The following is a 23536-nucleotide window of genomic DNA, read 5'->3' on the forward strand; positions in this document are numbered from 1 at the left end:
TATTGCAGAAAGGCTAAATGCTGGGCAAGATGGCCAGAAGGAAAGAGACACAACAACTTGCTCTGAGCCATGGAGTTTGTTAAGGTTACCCTTATGATAATGCACACAAACCGGCCTACCCAGACAAACACAGGGACACACCTAAGGGGAGGTGTTTATATTTACTTTGTACAGCTACAGGTGGGCCGATTTCATTCTAGTAGGCACGGCTGTTGTTGCACCTGTACCAGTCTCTGGTTCTTCCCTCCACACAGGAAGCAGCCTCACACAGAGGTAGACCGACTCCAGACTACTTTTGTAACAGGTATGAAACAACAATGCTCTTTTTATCTATTTTTCTCTTTTTTTTAGTTCATCACAATTTTGCTTTAAAATACGACTGTTTATTATTTAACTCTTGGGCCTACAATTTCCTCGCCCCGTGGAACTTGAACTAACACAATAAAAAAAAGATCGGTCTTCTCATGAAAACGTCTGTAGCGTCCGAACAATTTGGCCTAGGAAGTATTATTGAACGATGAGAAATCTCACGAACACGATGGTGTTCTCCGTTCTGCTCTAGGATGTTCACAAGACTCGTCTGAAGGTTCTCGGGTAACAGTTTTTAAAAAATGATGGAAGTATATATGGAGATAGTTTAGCACCTGAAATAAGGTGATACATACCTGTCATATCTTTTTATTATGCAGTGTAAATTGTTTCCTGGTCTCTCAGATATAGAACAGGCAGTTCAGAACCAACTTCCTCTTGAAAATGTTTTGGGGAATATCTGTTCCATGTAGTGAATCTGTTATTCAATGCATTTCTATTGGCTAATAGCAGTAATACCAAATTCAATGTTTCATCCAATTGTTTTTTTATATATATATATTTTTTTTTATACTTGAAGGGGTCTTAAAATTCGAACTCAAATAGCTAAATAATCCTTGCTATGACCCTCTTAAAACAATTCCATACTGTATGTTAATTTAGAACCCCCCCCCCAGCTTAGACAGGGCTTAGACTCTAGAGGTTTAATGGAGAGCCATGCAATTACTAAATTCAATTTATTACACGGAAAATGCCTTTGTAGTCAAATGGCAACTCAAGCCAAAGTATTGGGAGTTGCATCATGAAAACCTAACGTGCGGTCTTGCACAGGGGATATTTAAAGCATTCAGCTTTACTTACGTCAAATCAACATCTATTCCACTTTGGTTCAACGTCATTTAAATGAAATTACTTGGGAAACAACGTTGATTCAGCAAGTGTCTTCCCATCGAGCGTCAATTCTTTCCACTGAGATGATGCACAGAATGCTGACAGAGCAGAAAATACACTGTTTCATAAATATTGATCTGTCAAGCATGGCTCAAGCAAAGAATAAGAGTTTCTGGTTATAAATCAATTGAAGGTCATCAAGCATGCCTTCCTGAAGTGATAAAAGCCAGGATTAAATCCGATCAGTGGTAGATTTGCGTTATAAGGGCTTGACATTTAAAGGTCCTTTTCAATTCTTCTAACATCACTTCTTTCCACTGAGAAAACAGAAAATATACTGAAAGTGTAAGTTATATACGTTTTTTTTTGGTTTAACAACAGTTTGTCTTACGGTCATCTATTTGTGCTTTAATACTTTTTCACAAAGAAACTAAACCTAGAAACAGAATAGTGCTGTTGTCAACGTTTTGTTTTTACATTTAAAGTGTTGAGACACAAAAACTCAGTAAGGATAGAGTTTAAAGTGACAACTACGATCTGCTGACAACGACAACAATGGAAAAGCTGAGAATGATCTAACGTTTCTAATTACAGACCTACAGTACCAAGCATGACTGTTTTTACAAAAAAGAGGGAGTTGTTGACAAGACTGATAGGTTGTTGATCAAAGCTCTGATCTGAATCTTCCATATCTGTGAACTTTCAGTTGTTTTAAAGGTTAAAGACGCCCTCCAGAAGGGGTTTTACTTTTACTGTTGAAAAAACGATATCCTGAGTATAAATACAGTGAAGTACACATACTAAAGGGTAAACATTTTTTTTTGTTTTGAGCAAAATATTGTTTTTTAGACAACTGCAAACAAAGAGTAGGTCATTCATGGAGTTGGTCTGACTGGAATCTGTGATGTCATCGCCCCTGCCCCCCCCCCCCCCCCACCCCTCTGTTTGAGGAACAATAGAGGAGCCATAGAGAACAGAAGAAAGGACAGGCCCCTCCCACTTGTGCTATGTCATGACTTACCTGAACTACCTATTGAGATGTGCCTTTTTGTTAAGTAGATCAGGTGTTTCAGCTGAAAAGGAGACCGGAGGGCCACTAAAATCTACAGTTAGTCTCAGAATATCAGAACCTAAATGGAGTTATCACATCAAGGTACAGTAAAGTACTTTGTCTGAAGTAAATCCTTGCTGCGACTCTGGGCGATTGACAGTAATTGCCATTTGATTGTTTGTCACTGAGCCATACTAACATACTGGGCCCGTATACATAACTACATCTCAGAGTAGGTCTAGTATCAGTTCCCGTCTGTGTATTCATTTTAATCTAAAAGACAACTCGGATCTTAGATCAGCACTTCTACTTTGAGATGCTTTATGAGTATGGGTAGGAAGCTCCTAGTTTGTTTGTGGTCCGAGAGAGCATTATGAAGTGAAGAGTGCATCAGTCGATGACACCTAGACGCTGACAGAGCAGAAAAAGACTCTGTTTCAAAAAAAAATTGTTGTCTATTGATCTTTCAAAAGATGGCACAAGCTGTGAATAATACCGTTTTCACATTAACGATAGCAAAGTGACATTTTTCGAGAGGTTCTCGAAGAGATATCGATTCTCGAGAGGCAATACTGTTGTGTAAACTTGCGAACTTCTCACATCTCGAAGCCTTACCTCGGGAGGTCGCGCACGACACTCGCCCAACAGTTGCCCCCCCCCCGAGCAAGGCAATGTAAAACAGAATTGTCTCGTTGAACTCCAAGTCAAACTACATAAGTCAACATTTTTGAGATAGTAGATCATACAAATAGAATATGTTTTTTTTCTCCATTTGTAACATTGTGTGGTGATTTTAGAGGTTGCACCACAGGCCCCAGAGTGGTGTGGTTGGAAATTGTTTTCCTGGGGTCCCAGAGATTTTTCTGATCTGGTAGGCTTACCTAACCGGGTATAATTCTTGGTAAAACATAGTATTAAAAGCAGCTATAAAACATGGTTTAACTATATGTGGGCTATGATGGGACCAGGGGAAGAACTCCTGGCCCTAGGGAGAATGAAAACCGAAAAATCCTGTAAAAAAAAATAATCATGAGGTGAATCAGTCTAAACCACGATAATTTGTCTCTCTTTTCAACAGTTTTATGTCAATTTTTTTGTATTAATACAAATCAAAAGTCCTGGGGCAAAACACCAGCTTGCCACACGTTTCCCGGCGGCAACGTGGATAGATGGAAATTGCCACACAATGCTACAAATAAAGAAACATAGCCTACAGTATATGTATGATCTACAACAGGGCTACCCAACCCTCTTCCTGGAGATCTACGGTCTTGTGGGTTTTCAGTCCAAAACCCACAGGACAGTAGCTCTCCAGGAAGAGGGTTGGACTGAAAACCCACAGGACAGTAGCTCTCCAGGAAGAGGGTTGGACTGAAAACCCACAGGACAGTAGCTCTCCAGGAAGAGGGTTGGACTGAAAACCCACAGGACAGTAGCTCTCCAGGAAGAGGGTTGGACTGAAAACCCACAGGACAGTAGCTCTCCAGGAAGAGGGTTGGACTGAAAACCCACAGGACAGTAGCTCTCCAGGAAGAGGGTTGGACTGAAAACCCACAGGACAGTAGATCTCCAGGAAGAGGGTTGGACTGAAAACCCACAGGACAGTAGCTCTCCAGGAAGAGGGTTGGACTGAAAACCCACAGGACAGTAGCTCTCCAGGAAGAGGGTTGGACTGAAAACCCACAGGACAGTAGCTCTCCAGGAAGAGGGTTGGACTGAAAACCCACAGGACAGTAGATCTCCAGGAAGAGGTTTGGACTGAAAACCCACCGGACAGTAGATCTCAAGGAATTGGGTTGGACTGAAAACCCACAGGACAGTAGATCTCCAGGAAGAGGGTTGGACTGAAAACCCACAGGACAGTAGATCTCCAGGAAGAGGGTTGGACTGAAAACCCACAGGACAGTAGCTCTCCAGGAAGAGGGTTGGACAGAAAACCCACAGGACAGTAGATCTCCAGGAAGAGGGTTGGACTGAAAACCCACAGGACAGTAGCTCTCCAGGAAGAGGGTTGGACTGAAAACCCACAGGACAGTAGCTCTCCAGGAAGAGGGTTGTTTAGCCCTGATATAAGGTATATACATTTTATTTTTGGAATGGTGGGAATGGGCTTCCACATTAAATAACACAACACCTCGGTGATTTATACCCGCGTTTTCAGTCGCAATTTGCTTTAACCACATGATTTGCATAATATTGATCAGAAATAAGCATTGTTTCTTGTAATGTTGTAAGGTAAGCCTACTGTACGGAGCTCGGAGTTTAAGAATTTCACTGTACCCTGCAATTACATCAGCATGTGACGAATAAACTCATCTAATCTAATCTGCATATTGCTATTAACGGGTTAACCATTCATCTTTGATAGGCTAACGTTACTTGATGAAGACATGTTAGCTTTAGCTAGCAGTAACACTGTGTAACACTTTTGTCTGGAAGCTAAAATGTATTGAGTGTACAGATGAGAAAATAAACCCTTTAATTGTCTGCACATGAAATGTTGAGTAATATAGTAGATCCATGAAGAGTTGATTGCTTAACGTTAGCTTGTAGCTAGCTTAAAGTTAGCTTGTAGCTAGCTTAACGTTAGCTTGTAGCTAGCTTAACGTTAGCTTGTAGCTAGCTTAACGTTAGCTTGTAGCTAGCTTGTAGCTAGCTTAACGTTAGCTTGTAGCTAGCGTGTTGAATAGTTTGCAATGCCTCCTGGCTGGTGGGTACTGTGACATTTTGTGTTGAACCTTAGTTCCTTGTTTATGTCTCTATTTTGGTTTGGTCAGGGCGTGAGTTGGGGTGGGCATTCTATGTCTGGTGTTCTATGTTTTATTTTCTGTGTGTTTGGCCGGGTGTAGTTCTCAATCAGAGGCAGCTGTCTATCGTTGTCTCTGATTGGGAACCATACTTAGGTAGCCCTTTTTCCACCTGTGTGTTGTGGGTAGTTGTTTTCTGTTTTGTGTGTCTTCACCTTATAGAAATGTTTCGTTTTCTCGTTCTTCCTCGTTGTTATTTTGTTTAGTGTTCAGTTTTAATGAAATTATAACATGAACACTTACCACGCTGCACCTTGGTCCTCTCCTTCTTCCCAGGACGACCGTTACACATTTACAGTACTTTTGAGCTGCAAAGCAAGAACGTCAACCAAACCTTCTCTCGGCTTGTGACATTCCCGTTGCTAATGTGAATTGAAAAGTGTATGCGCATATTATGCAAATTGAAATTTAATCTCGACAGATCTATTCAATGAGAATAAGTGTTTCTGGGTAGAAACTCATTAAAGTTCATCAAGATTGCTTTCCTGAAGTAATCAAGAACAGCATTCAATCCGATCAGTTGTAACTCCACATTAGAGGTTTTGACATTTAAAGAACATTTTCCATTGAGCCGATATAAGCAGCTTTTACCGTGAATGTTTTCTCCATGAACACGGAAAAATTACCTTTAAAAGGTGCATAGCTGACAAAGCATGATGGGATTGAATCCCGGCCATATTGATGTCATACTATTAATGTTAAAAAAAAATATATATAAACAGTATATATTCTGTTTATTTAACTCTTTACTGCCTAACCGTACATGCAAACGGTTAAGTAACAGTTGTATTTCACATACATACATTATCATCTAGTTAGAATTCACTTCACTTTGTTGCCTTGTTCACAATCAATTGCAGTAAAGCACTACTCAGTAAGGGTCAAATAACCCGATTCAACAAGTGCCTCTACAATAACTGCAATGTTACACAATCTAAACCATTACCCTAACGATAGAATGCTTTAGAATGCTTTAGAATGTTTGTCCACAGAGGAACGGACGGTTAAAAGGGGTGACAGAAGGGCCCAGGGCATTACAGGGGGCTGGGCCCACCCGCGTGAACAACACCGGTTCTATGCCAGTGAACCCTGAGCGGGGTGGCAGAATGTTATTTACTAGTTGTTTAAGTGAACATGTAATAGAGTTGTAAGCGAGGGGCCCTGAGCGGTACAAGAAATACACCCTGTCTGGTTGGACAAAATACTTTCCCTCATTTCATCCCTCTAGTCCAGTTGTCTCTGAATAGGTGACACGGAGCTGTGTGGAACAGGAGCTCAACTAGCCTGGAACCCAGATCTTGCCATTGGTGTGACAATGATAAGGAGTTGGCATGAAAGCACAAACAGATCCGAGACCAGGCTAGAGCTTTATGCTATGATTCTCTGTCCTGCTCGCTCCTTATCCGTGTGTTAGAGGGAAGTTTACTGTAGGGCATGGCCTGCTTTGCTATGGTTGTGTGCACTTTATTCGCGTGTTGAGTCTGACGTGTTGTTTTGTACACTGAAGGTGTAGGCTCCAGCAACAGGCCAGAGGCTACAGTATATTGCAGGTGAACTGTGCTGCCATTGGGTGCAAAGGTTTTCAGCACAAACGTACATTATGGAAGGGCACCAGGTTTACGGAATATTACTGCATGCAAGCAAACGGTGTGTGTCCGTGTGTGTGTGTCCGTGTGTGTCTCCTTCCCTAGACTGGTGGCCAACAGTAACTAGAGGTGCCTGTGTTCACAAGGACATCTGGGTTGCTTCAGCTGTAAATGCATTATCGTAAATGGACAATTATTCAAATAAATGAATGCCTGATTTGATCTAATTTGTAAAACTGCCGTCTTACTAACCCTGCTGTGCGTGGTGTCTGACAGCAATATCATCTAATTAACATCAAAAGCCAAATGAAAAACAAATTAACACTATTTTAGATAAATATCAGACATTCTATACGGTACCCTGCTCTGCCTCTGTGGAAATACCCTGTTATGCCGGCATAGAGAACAATGAAAACTGGATAAAACTCAAAGAGAACGTGTGAACCGTAATCTGACCACAGTGTAACTTGATTAAATTAAACTGAAATGAAGACATTTTTTACAGTAGGCTACCCATGTTTGATTGCTTGTTTTTTCACCAGCGTGTTGCAAGATTCATACCTACAATTCTAGCGTCTGTTTTTCCAAATACAGCACTACAGCTGTTTTTATAGATTTGGATTAAAAAAAATGTTTTACTTGGTCATTGAAATCTGAGTAAAAACAAAAAAAGCACACAACTATTAACATTTGAAGGGAACATAACACTCAGATCTTTGATGCTGTTATGAAATAAACATCCACATGAGACAAGATAGAATTATCCTTATTAAACGCATTAAACATTAAAGGGTTTAAGGCCGGTACCTGTAGAAAATATAACCAGAGAGTCAGCCTGTTAACGTCCACATGAAACAAAATAGAATTATCCTTATTAAACGCATTAAACATTAAAGGGTTTAAGGCCGGTACCTGTAGAAAATATTACCAGAGAGTCAGCCTGTTAACATATTTGAAGGGGGCTGTTGTGAGTTTCTTGACAAACTTTCCTTGTTGGAGAAACACTGACCATATTGTCCTGGGAGGCGCGAGTCTTAATTAAGTTTGACTGAGGCTGAATTCCAAATGGCAACCCTTTAACTATATACTGCATTACCCATAGTGCTCTGGTCTAAAGTAGTGCACTATATAGGGAATAGGCCCCTGGTCTAAAGTAGTGCACTATATAGGGAATAGGGCCCTGGTCTAAAGTAGTGCACTATATAAGGTGCCATTTGGGACGTATAAGGGGGTCATGTGTTGAGATATACTTAGGACTGGTCACCACGTAGCGTCGCTAGGGGCTAAGAGCCTCTGGTTTTGGTGCACTGTGTTTACACTGCACACCAGTGGTCGGAAGCATTGAGAGCCTTATCGTCATAAAGTAGGTCTTAAATCAAGAAGTCAGTTGTGTTAATTAACACAATTAGGATTGTGTGGTTTATGTTCAGTTTGAACATCTTAAAACATGCTTCCTTTTAGGCTAAATTAGCAATAATACACACTGTGTTAGTGCTATAATCCAGAGTTTTATGACCAGTGAAATATCATTAAAGTGAGGGTTATTCTACTGTATAACATAAACAGATTATTAACAGTAGGAGGATTTACTTTCATAAGAAAGCAGTTATGGTAATGTGGAGATGATTCACAGATATACAGTAGGGCTTTCCATTCAAGAATATATATACAGTATATATATTTTTTTTTACAATACAAAAACATCCACAAACAAACGACAGCATACAGACACACACAAATATCCACAACGTCGCCCGTGCCCAGACCATCACATTCAAGAATATATTATTCTCTGAAAAACAACATTATAGAGGTAAAAAGCATAATCTTTTATTTCCTGTTTTCATTTCAAGATGTATTTGCATTTTTGGAGAAGGAGGGGGCTGTGGGAACTTAGTAGAACCTTTTCTTCTGTGATCTCATACACTGAGTTCTATATTCTGGCAACGTGGGGCAACATCTTTAGCCAACAGGAAGCAGAGTTTGAGACCAGAGAGTCTAGTGAACTCAGTCAGATAGCGTCAAACCACATTTGTTTTGGACAGAAGATAGGAGAGGATTGATTGCACTCAGACGGAGAAAGGGAAGATGCTTTCAGGGGTGTGTGTGTGTGTGTGTGTGTGTGTTTGTGTGTTTGTGTGTGTGTGTGTGTGTGTGTGTGTTTGTGTGTTTATATGTGTGTGTGTGCGTGTGTTTGTGTGTGTGTGTGTGTGTGTGTGTGTGTGTGTGTGTGTGTGTGTGTGTGTGTGTGTGTGTGTGTGTGTGTGTGTGTGTGTGTGTGTGTGTGTGTGTGTGTGTGTGTGTGTGTGTGTTTGTGTGTTTGTGTGTTTGTATGTGTGTGTGTGTGTGTGTGTGTGTGTGTGTGTGTGTGTGTGTGTGTGTGTGTGTGTGTGTGTGTGTTTGTGTGTTTATATGTGTGTGTGTGTGCGTGCGTGCGTGTGTGTGTGTGTGTTTGTGAGTAGGGAGGATGCTCTCAGTGGTTTGGCTGTGATGGATCCTTTCTTTGCCCGTGATCACACGGTGAGAGTGTTCCAGTTTCCACATAGATTTTTCCCCTCAGTCTAACCTAGACCAATTCAGTCCTGTGGTACTTCCTCTACTGGCGCAGCCTTTCCCCCAAACACTTTGGACTCACTCCATCAGATAAAAGTCACTTAAACGGTGGGCCATGCGCTGCCTTAGCATTCAAAAACCTCATCCATCATTTAGTGTTGTCGGTTTAAGATGAGTACAGAATTATTTGACCAAATTCACTGCAAAGTCAAATTGCTATTGAATTAGTACTCTGAAAGTAGCACTATTGAAACCACTAACCCCTGACTCAAAACATAGCAATCAAATATACCAACAATCAGTGTGTCACAAAGTGTAAACCACAGTTGTTAATGTGGGTGTTGTAAAGTGTTACATGTTTCTCCTTAGATGACCTTGGTAAGACAGAAAATACGAGTTACAGGAAAGCCCTATGAGTGGCAGGGCATTATAAACAAACTGCAGTAGGGAAAGCCCTATGAGAGGCGGGGCATTATAAACAAACTGCAGTAGGGAAAGCCCTATGAGAGGCAGGGCATTATAAACAAACTGCAGTAGGGAAAGCCCTATGAGAGGCGGGGCATTATAAACAAACTGCAGTAGGGAAAGCCCTATGAGTGGCAGGGCATTATAAACAAACTGCAGTAGGGTAAAGCCCTATGAGTGGCAGGGCATTATAAACAAACTGCAGTAGGGTAAAGCCCTATGAGTGGCAGGGCATTATAAACAAACTGCAGTAGGGTAAAGCCCTATGAGTGGCAGGGCATTATAAACAAACTGCAGTAGGGTAAAGCCCTATGAGTGGCAGGGCATTATAAACAAACTGCAGTAGGGTAAAGCCCTATGAGTGGCAGTGCATTATAAACAAACTGCAGTAGGGTAAAGCCCTATGAGAGGCAGGGCATTATAAACAAACTGCAGTAGGGTAAAGCCCTATGAGTGGCAGGGCATTATAAACAAACTGCAGTAGGGTAAAAATACAACTCTGCAAAACCAGGCCACATGATCCTTCAAAGTAGCTGAGAACACCACAGAAGATGGATGGGGCCAATAGGGTCTGTTGCCATGGGTTTCTACATCTCTAGGCAACTGCCTCATTATGATAAACTGTATTGATACAGTCCATGGAGCCAGGGGAGAAACAAATGGGAATCATAGATAGTAAACATTCCCAGATTGACATCTTAAATCAAAGGATTGAGAGGAGGTCAAAGTGCACCTTGCAGCAAACTAAATGGTATAGAAGACTACATATGGAGGAAAGACAAAAGAACACTCACGTTAATAAAAGTAGAAACACCCCCGTTGAGGAAAAAGTAGGCAAGAAAATGCTCTCTCTCTCTCTCTCTCTCTCTCTCTCTCTCTCTCTCTCTCTCTCTCTCTCTCTCTCTCTCTCTCTCTCTCTCTCTCTCTCTCTCTCTCTCTCTCTCTCTCTCTCTCTCTCTCTCTCTCTCTCTCTCTCTCTCTCTCTCTCTCTCTCTCTCTCTCTCTCTCTCTCTCTCTCTCTCTCTCTCTCTCTCTCTGTCACTCTCTCTCTCTCTCTCTCTCTCTCTCTCTCTCTCTCTCTCTCTCTCTCTGTCACTCTCTCTCTCTCTCTCTCTCTCTCTCTCTCTCTCTCTCTCTCTCTCTCTCTCTCTCTCTCTCTCTCTCTCTCTCTCTCTCTCTCTCTCTGTCACTCTCTCTCTCTCTCTGTCAAAAAAGAAGGTCCTTAGCTTTCTTTTCTCAATCTAGTTAAGATGTTGCATCTGGGTGAGGACATTCAAGACAGGAGCGGTCGGAGATTGGCTGTGTCCCAAATGGAATAGGGTGCCAATCTGTTTGATACATGGCAGACATTGTTGCTAATTACTTCCTCGGCCCGACAATAACCGTAGTAAAAGCCGGTGGAAAACGGGCAAGCTAGTTGTGGCTAGGTGAACCACATTGAAGAGCCTTTTTGGCTATGTTTTAAAAAGATATGGGCGATAAAGTGGCAGTCAAGCTGTATATCATATCCTAATGCATGTATAAAAACATTGGTCAACATAAATCAAACTAAAAAAAAAAATTAAAAAAAATTAGAGGTATTATTTTCCACTGTGTGTACACATGCAGGATTTTCCATTTCCTAGTCATTCAGTCCAGCTGAAAAGCACTTCTTCCAAGTGGGGGAAACAGACAAGGCAAGGTCAGGGAAAACATGAAAAATAAGCAGTGCCTTCAAGTGCAATTAATATATAAGTGTCAATTATTTTTGAAACTTTCGTATGGAATACCTTATCATAAGAGAGTGTGGAAAATGTGATGGAAAAATGTGATGGAATGTAATGAATTCACTGGTGTGTGTGTATGTGTGTGTGTGTGTGTATTTTTTGATGTCTGTCTGTGCATGTTGTCTCCCTCAAGACACCGTTTTTGGTAATAAACAGAGAGAGACCAAATCTCATCTCAACTCAACTGTTCCCTGTCTAAATACAGTTCAATAGCAGTGAACCTCAGAGGGAAAGTCTCCCAACTCACCATCATGTGGTTTCCAATCGCCGAAACATTCCATCATTATGATGGAATGGCACAACCTCTCCCTATAAGCATTCTCCTCCCTAACACACAAACACCCAACCCAAATCCACTCACTCAAAATTCCTATGACCCACCAATAAACAATGTGGTTGTATCTGGAGGAGTGTGCTGCTACAAAACTGGTGTCCTTCAAATGCCACAAAATTCAAGTAAATATATGTATTCTGAATGATGGTGAATATGTTTGATTTCAGTGTTCTGGTACATAATTCTCAATTCATAATCTCGGAATCCAGAACCAAATCACGGGTTGTCCACCTAATCTAAAGACTACAATTCATAACAGTGACATGTTCAGTGTTATACAGCAGATAATAAAACCAATAAACATTATTTTCCTGTCCTCTCTTCTTCCCAGATCTTACAGGATGAACAATGACTACACAGAGATTAGTCCCTCTGATCCCTCTGTCGACGCCTACACCACTCCCCTGATCGCCGTGAAGTCCGAGATAGGCTACCAGCACAAGAAGCGTCGCTACGTCCGCAAAGATGGCAATTGCAATGTCCTGTTCCGCCATGTTCCTGAGGAGTGGCTCATGTACGTCACCGACATCTTTACTACGCTGGTGGAGATAAGGTGGAGAGTTATGTTCCTCATCTTCACCCTCTCCTACACCCTCTCCTGGCTCTTCTTCGGCATCCTCTACTGGGTGATCGCCCTGGCTAACGGCGACATGAGGGACCCTACTAACGCCCCTTGTATGTACGAGGTGAGGGACTTCACCGCGGCTTTCCTATTCTCACTGGAGACCCAGACCACAATCGGTTATGGTTTTAGAGGGATGTCAGAGAACTGCATGGTGGCAATCATCGTCGTAACCGTGCAAGATGTCATCAGCTGTTTTATTGATACATTTGTCATCGGTATCGCTGTGGCAGAGATGGCATCGACACGGAAACTGACGCAGACGGTAGGCTTCAGCAACTGCGCTGTCATCAACTTGCGAAATGGGCGTTTGTGCCTGTCATGGAGGATCGGGGACTTCCGCCAGCACCACATGGTGGAGGGGACGGCTCGTGCTCAAATCTTCCGCCCCACCATGCACGCCACTGGGAGGGTGGACATCAACTACAAGGACCTGGAAATCAAACAGAGTGATATTCTTTTAGCCATACCAACCACCATCTTCCACATTATTGAGCCCGGTACTCCACTCTACCGCATGAGCCTGGAGGATCTTCGGAAAGACGACTTTGAGCTGGTGGTGTCCTTCACCTACACGGACGACTCAACGGGCATCCTGCACCAGACTCGCACCTCCTACACACCCGACGAGATTCACTGGGGACATCTGTTCCAAGATATGCTGAATGTAAACCTGAAATACTACAAGGTAGACTACTCCATGTTCCACCACACTGCTAAGGTCCTGGTTCCGGAGGTCAGCGCAGAAGAGTACGATCAAATTAAGCTTCGGCGTTCCCCGCGCCACTCCCCGCGCCACTCCCCGCGCCACTCCCCGCGCCACTCCCCGCTCCACTCCCCACACCCCAATCGCCCAAGCATTAATTGCAAACCCCCGATTGTGACTGTGGAACTGGTAAACGGCACCACAGAACCTGAGGTACATGCAGCCACGGTTGCTACTATCGCAGCAGTTTGCGAGGACCAAGGACATTTGTGTCTTCCAAGGAACCCCATTCTGACGTAGATGTTCTGCTGACATGGCAATACCAACACAATTTCATTGTAACTGGCCAATGGTCATTCAGAAACATGGCCATTGCAGTCTGCCTTTACTATTGTCCAGGCTCTGTACGCTGAAGTTGCTTTCAAATGCTGAAAAGACAAAGTTGATTGTTTTCACGATATCTAAGATGAAACCTCAGACTCTTCCACGTACAGTCAATGTGCAGGACAAACAAATAGAAAGACTAGCAACTAAGACGTACTTTGGTTTCTCGATAGATGAATGTCTCACCTTTAAACCCCACATTGTACGTATTGTACTTGGGTTTCTCGATAGATGAATGTCTCACCCGTAAACCCCACATTGTACGTATTGTACTTGGGTTTCTCGATAGATGAATGTCTCACCCTTAAACCCCACATTGTACGTATTGTACTTGGGTTTCTTGATAGATGAATGTCTCACCTTTAAACATCATAGGTCTTGTGAAAAAGCTTAAGCTCAAGTTTTTATTTTGGTATTAAGTCATGTTTTTCATTAGAAGCGAGAAAGAGGCTTGTTTCCACTACTTTCTTACCTGTAATTGATTCTGGTGATATCCTGTACATGTATGCCCCTGTGATGTCATTACGTATGCTGGACTGTGTACCCTGTGATGTCATTACGTATGCTGGACTGTGTACCCTGTGATGTCATTACGTATGCTGGACTGTGTACCCTGTGATGTCATTACGTATGCTGGACTGTGTACCCTGTGATGTCATTACGTATGCTGGACTGTGTACCCTGTGATGTCATTACGTATGCTGGACTGTGTACCCTGTGATGTCATTACGTATGCTGGACTGTGTACCACGGAGCACTGCAGTTTGTTACTAACTCCAAAGCCCTCACTCATCACTGTACCCTCTACATGAGAGTGGACTGGTCTTCCTTAGCTCTTCGCATATGAAGTCATTGGTACGTTTCTATTTATAAGGCCATATTGAGACAGCTCCCATTTTACTTGTGTAACTACATTGTCCAGCAGACAAATGAAAACGATTGCCCTGCGCTCACATGACTGTGTTTTGTTGATTGTGCCAAAGGCCCGTACAGAGCTAGGTGAAAACGCTTTCCGGTTCTCTGCTCCTTCCGCTTGGAACAAGCTTCAAAAGGCCCTGAAATTACAGGAGCTCGTCCCTTTAAATGAGTTTAAAGCTTGGTTAAATTCTATAATGGAAAATGAATTTAAAGCTACGTTAAACTCTATGATATAAAATGAAGTAGGGGGCTGTCAATGTTTTGACTGCTAGTTTTACCACACTTTCCCAAACCATCTTGCTGTTCAATGTGTAAATAGATTTTTTTTAAACTGTAGTGCTTTGTGTTTTATGTTTTAAATGTTTCTGCAACTTTGTGTGCTGCTATTTCGGTCTCGTCTTTTCTAAACATTGACTGGTTTTCATCAAGCTGTCCGCTCAAGAGGAAGCTTCTCACAGCAAGCAGTGCCTGTAACCTGGTTCAGGTTATTAACCAACCTACCAGGGTGTTTAAAAACACCACAAGAACAAGATCATCCACATTTATTGGTCACATTTTTACTAACACTGTATAACTTTGTTCTAAAGCTGTGTCCGTACCCCGTTGAATGCAGTGAGCACAATATAGTGGCTCTGTCCAGGAAAACCAATGTTCCAAATGCTGGGCCTAAAATAGTATATAAGAGATCATACAAAAGATGTTGCTGTGACTTATGTGGATGATGTAAAAACTATTTGTTGGTCTGATGTGATTAATAAGGAGCATCCAGATGTTGGACTTGATGCATATATGACATTTCTTCTTCCAATTTTTGATAAACATGCACGTGGTAAGAAACTGTTATGACTCCATGGATTGATGAGGAACTGAAAAACTGTATGGTTGAAAGAGATGGGGCAAAAGGAGTGGCTGCACATCTGACTGGCTGACTTACTGAAAATTGAGAAATGATGTGACTAAACTCAACACAAAGAAGAAGAAACTGTATTATGAAGCCAAGATCAATGATATAAAGAATGATGGAAATGAAATGATGGGCAGAAAGACAAATACGTTGTACTCCAACAGTGTACTCCAACAGTGTACTCCAACAGTGTACTCCAACAGTGGGCCATCGTACTCATGCATAAAAAAAACTTGTAATGAAAGGAAAGCAATGCAAGTTTGAATTTCGTAAAGTTAGTGTGAGAGGTGGAAAAATTATTGTTATTGATCAATGAATACCAACCTCCTGGCATTGACAACTTTATTTATTTATTTTTTATTTTTATTTAACCTTTATTTAACCAGGTAGGCAAATTGAGAACACGTTCTCATTTACAATTGCGACCTGGCCAAGATAAAGCAAAGCAGTTCGACACATACAACAACACATAGTTACACATGGAGTAAAACAAACATATAGTCAATGATACAGTGAAAAAAAATAAGTCTATATACAATGTGAGCAAGTGAGGTGAGATAAGGGAGGTGAAGGCAAACAAATATATGTATATGTAACTTAGACGGAAAGCTACTGAGAATGGTAGGTGACTCTATAGCCACTCCTATCTGTCATGTATTTAATCTGAGCCTAGAGGAAAGACTTTGTCCTCAGGCCTGGAGGGAAGCCAAAGTCATTCCGCTACCGAAGAGTGGTAAAGCGGCCTTTACTGGTTCTGCCAGCTCTTAGCAAACTGTTGGGAAAAAATTGTGTTTGACCAAATACAATGCTACTTCTTTGTAAACAAATGAACAAGATACTTTCAGCATGCTTATAGAGAGGGGCACTCGACATGTACTGCACTGACACAAATGACTGATGATTGGTTGAAACAAATTGATAATAAGAAGATTAGATTTCAGTGCAGCCTTTGATATTACCGACTATAACTTGTTGTTGAGAAAACGTATGTGTTCTGGCTTTCCAACCTCTGCCTTATCGTGGGTTCAACACTTTCTATCTAATAGAACTCAGAGGGTTTCCTTTAATGGAAGCTTCTCTAATGTCAAACATGCAAAGTGTGTTGTAGCGCAGGGCAGCTCTCTAGGCCCTCTACTCTTTTCTATATTTGTCAGTGAACCGCCACTGGCAATTAAAAAAGCATATGTGTCCGTGTTTGTTGATGATTCAATCATATACGCATCAGCAACCACAGCTAACGAAGTCACTGAAATCCTTAACGAAGAGTTGTAGTCTGTTTTGGAATGGGTGGCCAGTAACAAACTGGTCCTGAACATTTCTTAAACTAAGAGCATTGTATTTGGTACAAATCGTTCCATAAGTTCTAGACTTCAGCTGAATCTGGTAATGAATGGTGTGGCTGTTGAACAAGTTGAGGAGACTAAAATCCTTAGTGTTACCTTAGATTGTAAACTGTCATGGTCAAAACATATAGATTCAATGGCTGGGGAGATGGGGAGAGGTCTGTCCATAATAAAAAGATGCTCTGCTTCCATCTCATGTTGCTCAAATGAACAGCAACCCTGGTTTCAAAAAACAGATAAAGCAACACCTCACGGCACAACGCCTCTCCTCTATTTGACCTAGATAGTTTGTGTGTATGTATTGATATGTAGGCTACGTGTGCCGTTTTCAAATTGATGTCGGTCTGTTCTTGAGCTGTTCTTGTCTATTATTGTTCTGTATTATGTCATGTTTCATGTTTTGTGTGGACCCCAGGAAAAGTAGCTGGTGCTTACGAAATAGCTAATGGGGATCCTAATAAAATAAAAAATAACATAGATTGTTAATATCAATGAGACTAAGATAGTCAAATAAAGGTAAAATAGAATAAAATACAAATGAACTCATGGACAATTGACAATGTTTTCACAGGCAACAGTAAGAGCAGACAGGCATTCTGCACAGGTTAGCCACTTAGAAGGAGTCTGCTAAATGTCATATATTATATATTATTATAGTCCCTTAAAAGGGAGATAGCATGGGTCGAGTACAGGTCCCAACCAACAAATCTGCTTAAAAATGTATCTGTGTACACCGTATATCGACATTTCTTGCATTCAGCAATAGCCCGAGTTCCCACAGATTCGGGAGTATATCTCTTTAGCTTGTGACTCAGGCTGTGAAATCTGACACTATTTGAAGCTAGGATGTCCCGCCTACCATTTCATTCGTTCTTCTGGACTGTCCATCAACCCCTTGCTGAACGCTACATCACAGCCACTGACAAAGCACATGCCTGCAATCCTTGTATTCTAGCGGAGCAGAAGAGAGTTGTTTTGATGGGGGTGGGATCACGCATCATGCGGGGCCGTAGTGGCTCGCAGGTCTGCGTTCACACATCCACATCCATACCCAGAAAGCCTCTTGGGGACCCTAAGCAAAATGTTGCATAGCCCTGACTTATGCCAGGTTAGTATGATATCTGAGTGAGAGTGACTTACAAAATCAATGGGGGCCCAATTGAGATGGCTAGACTAATTTATCAATCTAAAAACAACAAAATCAATGAGGGCCCATTGAGATGGCTAGACTAACTTATCAATCTAAAAACAACAAAATCAATGAGGGCCCCCTGGAGGTCAGGGCTCCTGGGCACGTGTCCTGCGTGCTCGGTCGGCATTTCAACCATGATTACTACAAGTTTAGATAGCTGGCTGGATTAACTAGACTAATTTACCGTTCCACCGGGATGCTGGCCCATGTTGACTCCAATGTTCCCCACAGTGGTGTCAAGTTGGCTGAATGTCCTTTGGGTGGTGGACCATTCTTGATACACACGGGAAACAGTTGAGAGTGAAAAATCCAACAGCTTTGCAGTTCATGACTCAAACCGTTGCACCTGGCACATGCTACCATACCCTGTTCAAAGGCATTTTCGGGAATTTTCCAAGCTGTTAAAAGGCACAGTCAACTTAGTGTATGTAAACTTCTGACCCACTGGAATTGTGATACAGTGAATTATAAGTGAAATAATCTGTCTGTAAACAATTATGGGAAAAATTACTTGTGTCATGCACAAAGTAGATGTCCTAACCGACTTGCCAAAACTATAGTTTGTTAACAAGAAATTTGTGGAGTGGTTGAAAAACGAGTTTTAATGACTCCAACCTAAGTGTATGTAAACTTCCGACTTCAACTGTGTGTGTGTGTGTGTGTGTGTGTGTGTGTGTGTGTGTGTGTGTGTGTGTGTGTGTGTGTGTGTGTGTGTGTGTGTGTGTGTGTGTGTGTGTGTGTGTGTGTGTGTGTGTGTGTGTGTGTGTGTGTGTGTGTGTGTGTGTGTGTGTGTGTCAGACAATGCTCATATATCATGCCTATCAATGATGTCAAGAAGTTTGTATTTCTTCCGTTTGGCATGTCTCTTGATGTAATGACATGACAACTGTGTCTGAGTTTTGGGCAACCCTTCCCCCTGTGTTTGTTCTATGCTGGCTGAAGACATAGCTATCCAGTTACTATCTAACACCAGACACAGATGAAAGTGGAAACCTGTAAGTACCTTTGCCTTAGATGAATAGTGGAACCATCTAACTCTGTTTGCTGACAAGCTGCAGTCACATTATGGCACCAGTAGACTAGTTAACTAGGTCTGTAAAACAATGCCCCTCTGCGAACATGCTTTCTGCCATGTTGATAACAAGGCTGTAGTTATTTAAATTAGGTAAGAGAATAAGATGTTACCCATTGGTGTATTAAAATGAGAGGCTTTTTGTGATGTCACAAAATGCTGGTGGTAATCCCGCCTCCTGAATCCAAGTGATTGACACGGGGGAGGGGACCAGTGACTTTATGATTACACTTCATCAACGTAGAAGCAACAGTCATTTTTCATACTTTAGTCATACTACTTGGATCTGGTTTCATCCAAATATCATCCAAATTTCATGGAAAACTTGATTTTGACTGTAGGGGACTTTTAAAAACATGCTGCATGTTGCAGCATACATTGATCAATGAAACATCCATATTCCCTACGTTTATCATTTGTACTAGTTGTAGATATACTGATGATAGTGGTGGTGGTGTTTTGTTGTTGGTAGTTTCATCATTGACAAATCAATCATCAAGGCCCAGTTTTTTTATTTTATTATCAAGCTGAATTTCGCCTGTCGGCTAGGATAAAATGCATAGAAATATACCGAATAGAACGGATATCCCTATTCAAGACATTGATTCGTCCACTCCGTTCATTATATTTCTATGTATTTAATTCTAACCGATAGGCGAAATCTTTTCAAAAACTGGGCTCAGATTCTTGAATATGCAGCATGTAGTAACATTCATGACTCACGTTACGTTGTTACTTCGGGAAAGTATTCAGACCCTTTCACTTTTTCCACATTTTGTTACGTTACAACCTTATTCTAAAATGGATTAAATAAAAAAATGTCCTCATCAATCTACAGACAATACCCCATAATGACATCACAATACCCCATAATGACATCACAATACCCCATAATGACAAAACAAAATCAGGTTTTTAGACATTTTTGTAAATGTACATAAAAAATTAAAAAATACCTTATTTACGTAAGTATTCAGAACCTTTGCTATGAGACTCGAAATTGAGCTCAGGTGCATCTTTTTTCCATTGATCATCCTTGAGATGTTGTTACTTAATATGTTACTGTAGGAACATCAGCATTAAACCAGTCTGATACTCAGTCTTTAGTTGCAGTAGGTAACCTGTAATTGGGTGTGTAAACTTTTATTTAGGGACATATTGTGATCGTTGTGGTGTAAACGCCTGTTAGTCTGACATTCGTCTTCCAACTGAATACACACCGCAGCCCAATACCTGGCATTTACAGTACCCAGCTCCGTGGCATTGGTGGCAGTACAGCACTTGGCATCTGGTGTGTCTGGTCTATGTCTGTAAGAACAAAGGCACTGAATGACAAGGGAACTTGGACTTGCAGAAAGCTGATCACACTGACTCTGCACGTGCCTTTCACTTGCTTTGATTTACAGGGATGTTTAATGCAATAATGTCATTGGGGGAGTATAATGTTTTCTTCAGAGCATAATAAATCTATCAAAAAACTACAATATCGTCCAAGACATAAAACATGTGGTGTAAATGTACTTGATACGATTGTGATATGTTGTTGTCTCACCTAGCTATCTTAAGATTCATGCACTCACTGTAAGTGGCTCTAGATAAGACATCTCTCCATGTTGCTCACTCATACTTCCTCCCCACAGCATCAGAGGAGAGCTCATGTGGGAGCCAATCATGTTCCAATGTCAGTCTCGTGCTCTCCACCTTGTGGACCGGAGTGGCATGACTGTCTGTCTGACTCCTGTAGTTGTAAACTGACCGTCTGTCTGACTCCTGTAGTTGTAAACTGACCGTCTGTCTGACTCCTGTAGTTGTAAACTGACCGTCTGTCTGACTCCTGTAGTTGTAAACTGACCGTCTGTCTGACTCCTGTAGTTGTAAACTGACCGTCTGTCTGACTCCTGTAGTTGTAAACTGACCGTCTGTCTGACTCCTGTAGTTGTAAACTGACCGTCTGTCTGACTCCTGTAGTTGTTAACTGACCGTCTGTCTGACTCCTGTAGTTGTAAACTGACCGTCTGTCTGAATCCTGTCGTTGTAAACTGACCGTCTGTCTGACACCTGTAGTTGGAAACTGACCGTCTGTCTGACTCCTGTAGTTGTTAACTGACCGTCTGTCTGACTCCTGTAGTTGTAAACTGACCGTCTGTCTGACTCCTGTAGTTGTAAACTGACCGTCTGTCTGACTCCTGTAGTTGTTAACTGACCGTCTGTCTGACTCCTGTAGTTGTAAACTGACCGTCTGTCTGACTCCTGTAGTTGTTAACTGACCGTCTGTCTGACTCCTGTAGTTGTAAACTGACCGTCTGTCTGACTCCTGTAGTTGTAAACTGACCGTCTGTCTGACTCCTGTAGTTGTAAACTGACCGTCTGTCTGACTCCTGTAGTTGTTAACTGACCGTCTGTCTGACTCCTGTAGTTGTAAACTGACCGTCTGTCTGAATCCTGTCGTTGTAAACTGACCGTCTGTCTGACACCTGTAGTTGGAAACTGACCGTCTGTCTGACTCCTGTAGTTGTTAACTGACCGTCTGTCTGACTCCTGTAGTTGTAAACTGACCGTCTGTCTGACTCCTGTAGTTGTAAACTGACCGTCTGTCTGACTCCTGTAGTTGTAAACTGGGCATGAAAAGCAAACATATTGTGCGCGCCAACAGCCAACTCAGAACTCACGTTCAGACAGTTAAATATAGGACCTGCTATTATTAGAGCGTAGGCCAGCTGTGAAACCCTTTCGACACCTTGTAGAGTCAATGCCCTGAAGAAATTGAGGCTGTTCTGAGGTCAAAAAATTAGGAAGGTGTTCCTAATGTTTTGTACAGTCAGTGTATATTTTATTGAGAGCACACATGTAGGGCCAGGGGCAGACTGGGACAAATATTCAGCCGTGGCATTTTATCCAAACCAAGCTCACATCACTGCGCCCACATAACATAGGCAGAACACTATAGTACAGCGTTTCTCAACTTTTACTTTACCAGTGACGGTGAAACACGGTCCTCCTTTTTTAACTAGCTCATGTTTAAGACAAATACAACATGTAAAACCCCCACTGGTGTTACAACTCACCACTATAACTGGACCTCTCTTGCCTCCTTGTTGTGCAGTCAGTCTCTGCATCTTCTCTGTTGTGTCTGTCTGTCTGTCTGTCTGTCTGTCTGTCTGTGTCTGTCTGTCTGTCTGTCTGTCTGTCTGTCTGTCTGTCTGTCTGTCTGTCTGTCTGTCTGTCTGTCTGTCTGTCTGTCTGTCTGTCTGTCTGTCTGTCTGTCTGTCTGTCTGTCTGTCTGTCTGTCTGTCTGTCTGTGATTGTCCTTGTTCTCCTCTGTTGTCACTCTGTCACCAGAAGGCCAGGGGACCACACTGCCTGTGCTGAGCCCAGCAACGTTCTAGTTGTGAACGAATAAAAACATATATTAGACAAAGAAGAAAATCACTGAATAAATGTCAATATAGATTGACCATTGGCTTATATTAACTTATAACAGCCTAACTGCTTAATATTGCAAATGGATTCCTGTCATGTGCTCCCCTCTGCCCACTTAGCTAAGTGTTTATTAGGCTACATATACATTCAAAACATTAAGCAACTGGCAGACTCTCTATGTTTCTTCTTTTGAATTCGATTTTAAACCTTCTGTGTTTATCATAGAATGATGGGACTAGTTTCTGTGGATGCAGATAGATTTCCATCGTTGTGCTTCGTTTGACAGTATCCATATGCGTGTCCTTCTGCCAAGAAGTGACTGGCCCTCCGATGGGCAAATAACATTTTAGGCGGGACTTTCCATCCTCCAATGGCGTGTTATATATAATGTAACCCGACACCAGCGTTCACTACATTTCATCCACTCAGAACCTTGCCTTGCTGGCTGAAGAGATTGAGATTCAGAAGCAAACAAACACTGATGAAGAAATGTAAATACACAGACTTTTAACAGGATTATTTAACAATTATTATGCATTAATTCAGTGCAATACATAATCATGTCTAATGTGATGCTAATACATTTTCAGGCTATTACAGGCAACTCAGTTAAGAACAAATTCTTATTTAAAATGACGGCCTACACCGGCAAAACCCAGACAACGCTGGGCTAATTGTGTGCCGCCCTATGGGACTCCCAATCACAGCCAGATGTGACACAGCCTGGATTTGAACCAGGGACTGCAGTGACACCTCTTACACTGAGATGCAGTGCCTTAGACAGCTGCGCCGCTCTGTCGCCCATAATTGTTAGTGTCTATCATATGTGTTCCCAGAAGCCCCCCTTCCCTAATTAAGTGTAAATGCACCTACTATTTCACATGCTATACAGCCAAAATATGAACAGGCAGCAGTAGGCAGCGATTGGGGACATTGCCCTGTGTAGGTTGCTGTCTTTCGGATGGGGTGTTAAACGGGTGACCTGACTCTCTGTGGTCACTAAAGATACCATGGCACTTATTGTAAGAGTAAGGGTGTTAAACCCGGTGTCCCCGATAAACTCCCAATCTGGCCCTCATCCCATCGTGGCCACCTCATTCCCAGCTTCCAATTGGCTCATTCATCCCCCTTCCTCTCCCCCTGTAACTATTCCCCAGGTCGTTGCTGTAAATGAGAACGTGTTCTCAGCCCACTTACCTGGTAAAATAACGGT

At 42.0% G+C, this 23536-nt stretch overlaps 1 protein-coding gene across 1 annotated transcript; it reads left to right on the top strand.

Annotated features, from left to right (window-relative positions):
• Positions 1 to 210: 210 nt before the first annotated feature.
• On the top strand, positions 211 to 15232 carry LOC139580372 (inward rectifier potassium channel 16-like). The gene is made up of 2 exons (XM_071408987.1): positions 211 to 304; positions 12094 to 15232. The coding sequence occupies exon 2, from the start codon at positions 12104 to 12106 to the stop codon at positions 13388 to 13390; it is 1287 nt and encodes a 428-aa protein (XP_071265088.1). The 5' UTR covers positions 211 to 304; positions 12094 to 12103; the 3' UTR covers positions 13391 to 15232.
• Positions 15233 to 23536: the final 8304 nt, after the last annotated feature.

Source organism: Salvelinus alpinus, chromosome 7 (assembly GCF_045679555.1).
Source record: "Salvelinus alpinus chromosome 7, SLU_Salpinus.1, whole genome shotgun sequence".
Lineage (NCBI taxonomy): Eukaryota > Metazoa > Chordata > Actinopteri > Salmoniformes > Salmonidae > Salvelinus > Salvelinus alpinus.

Excerpts from the sequence above, each read along its gene's own strand:
- LOC139580372 (XM_071408987.1), top strand. The coding sequence starts at position 12,104 with ATGAACAATGACTACACAGAGATTAGTCCCTCTGATCCCTCTGTCGAC.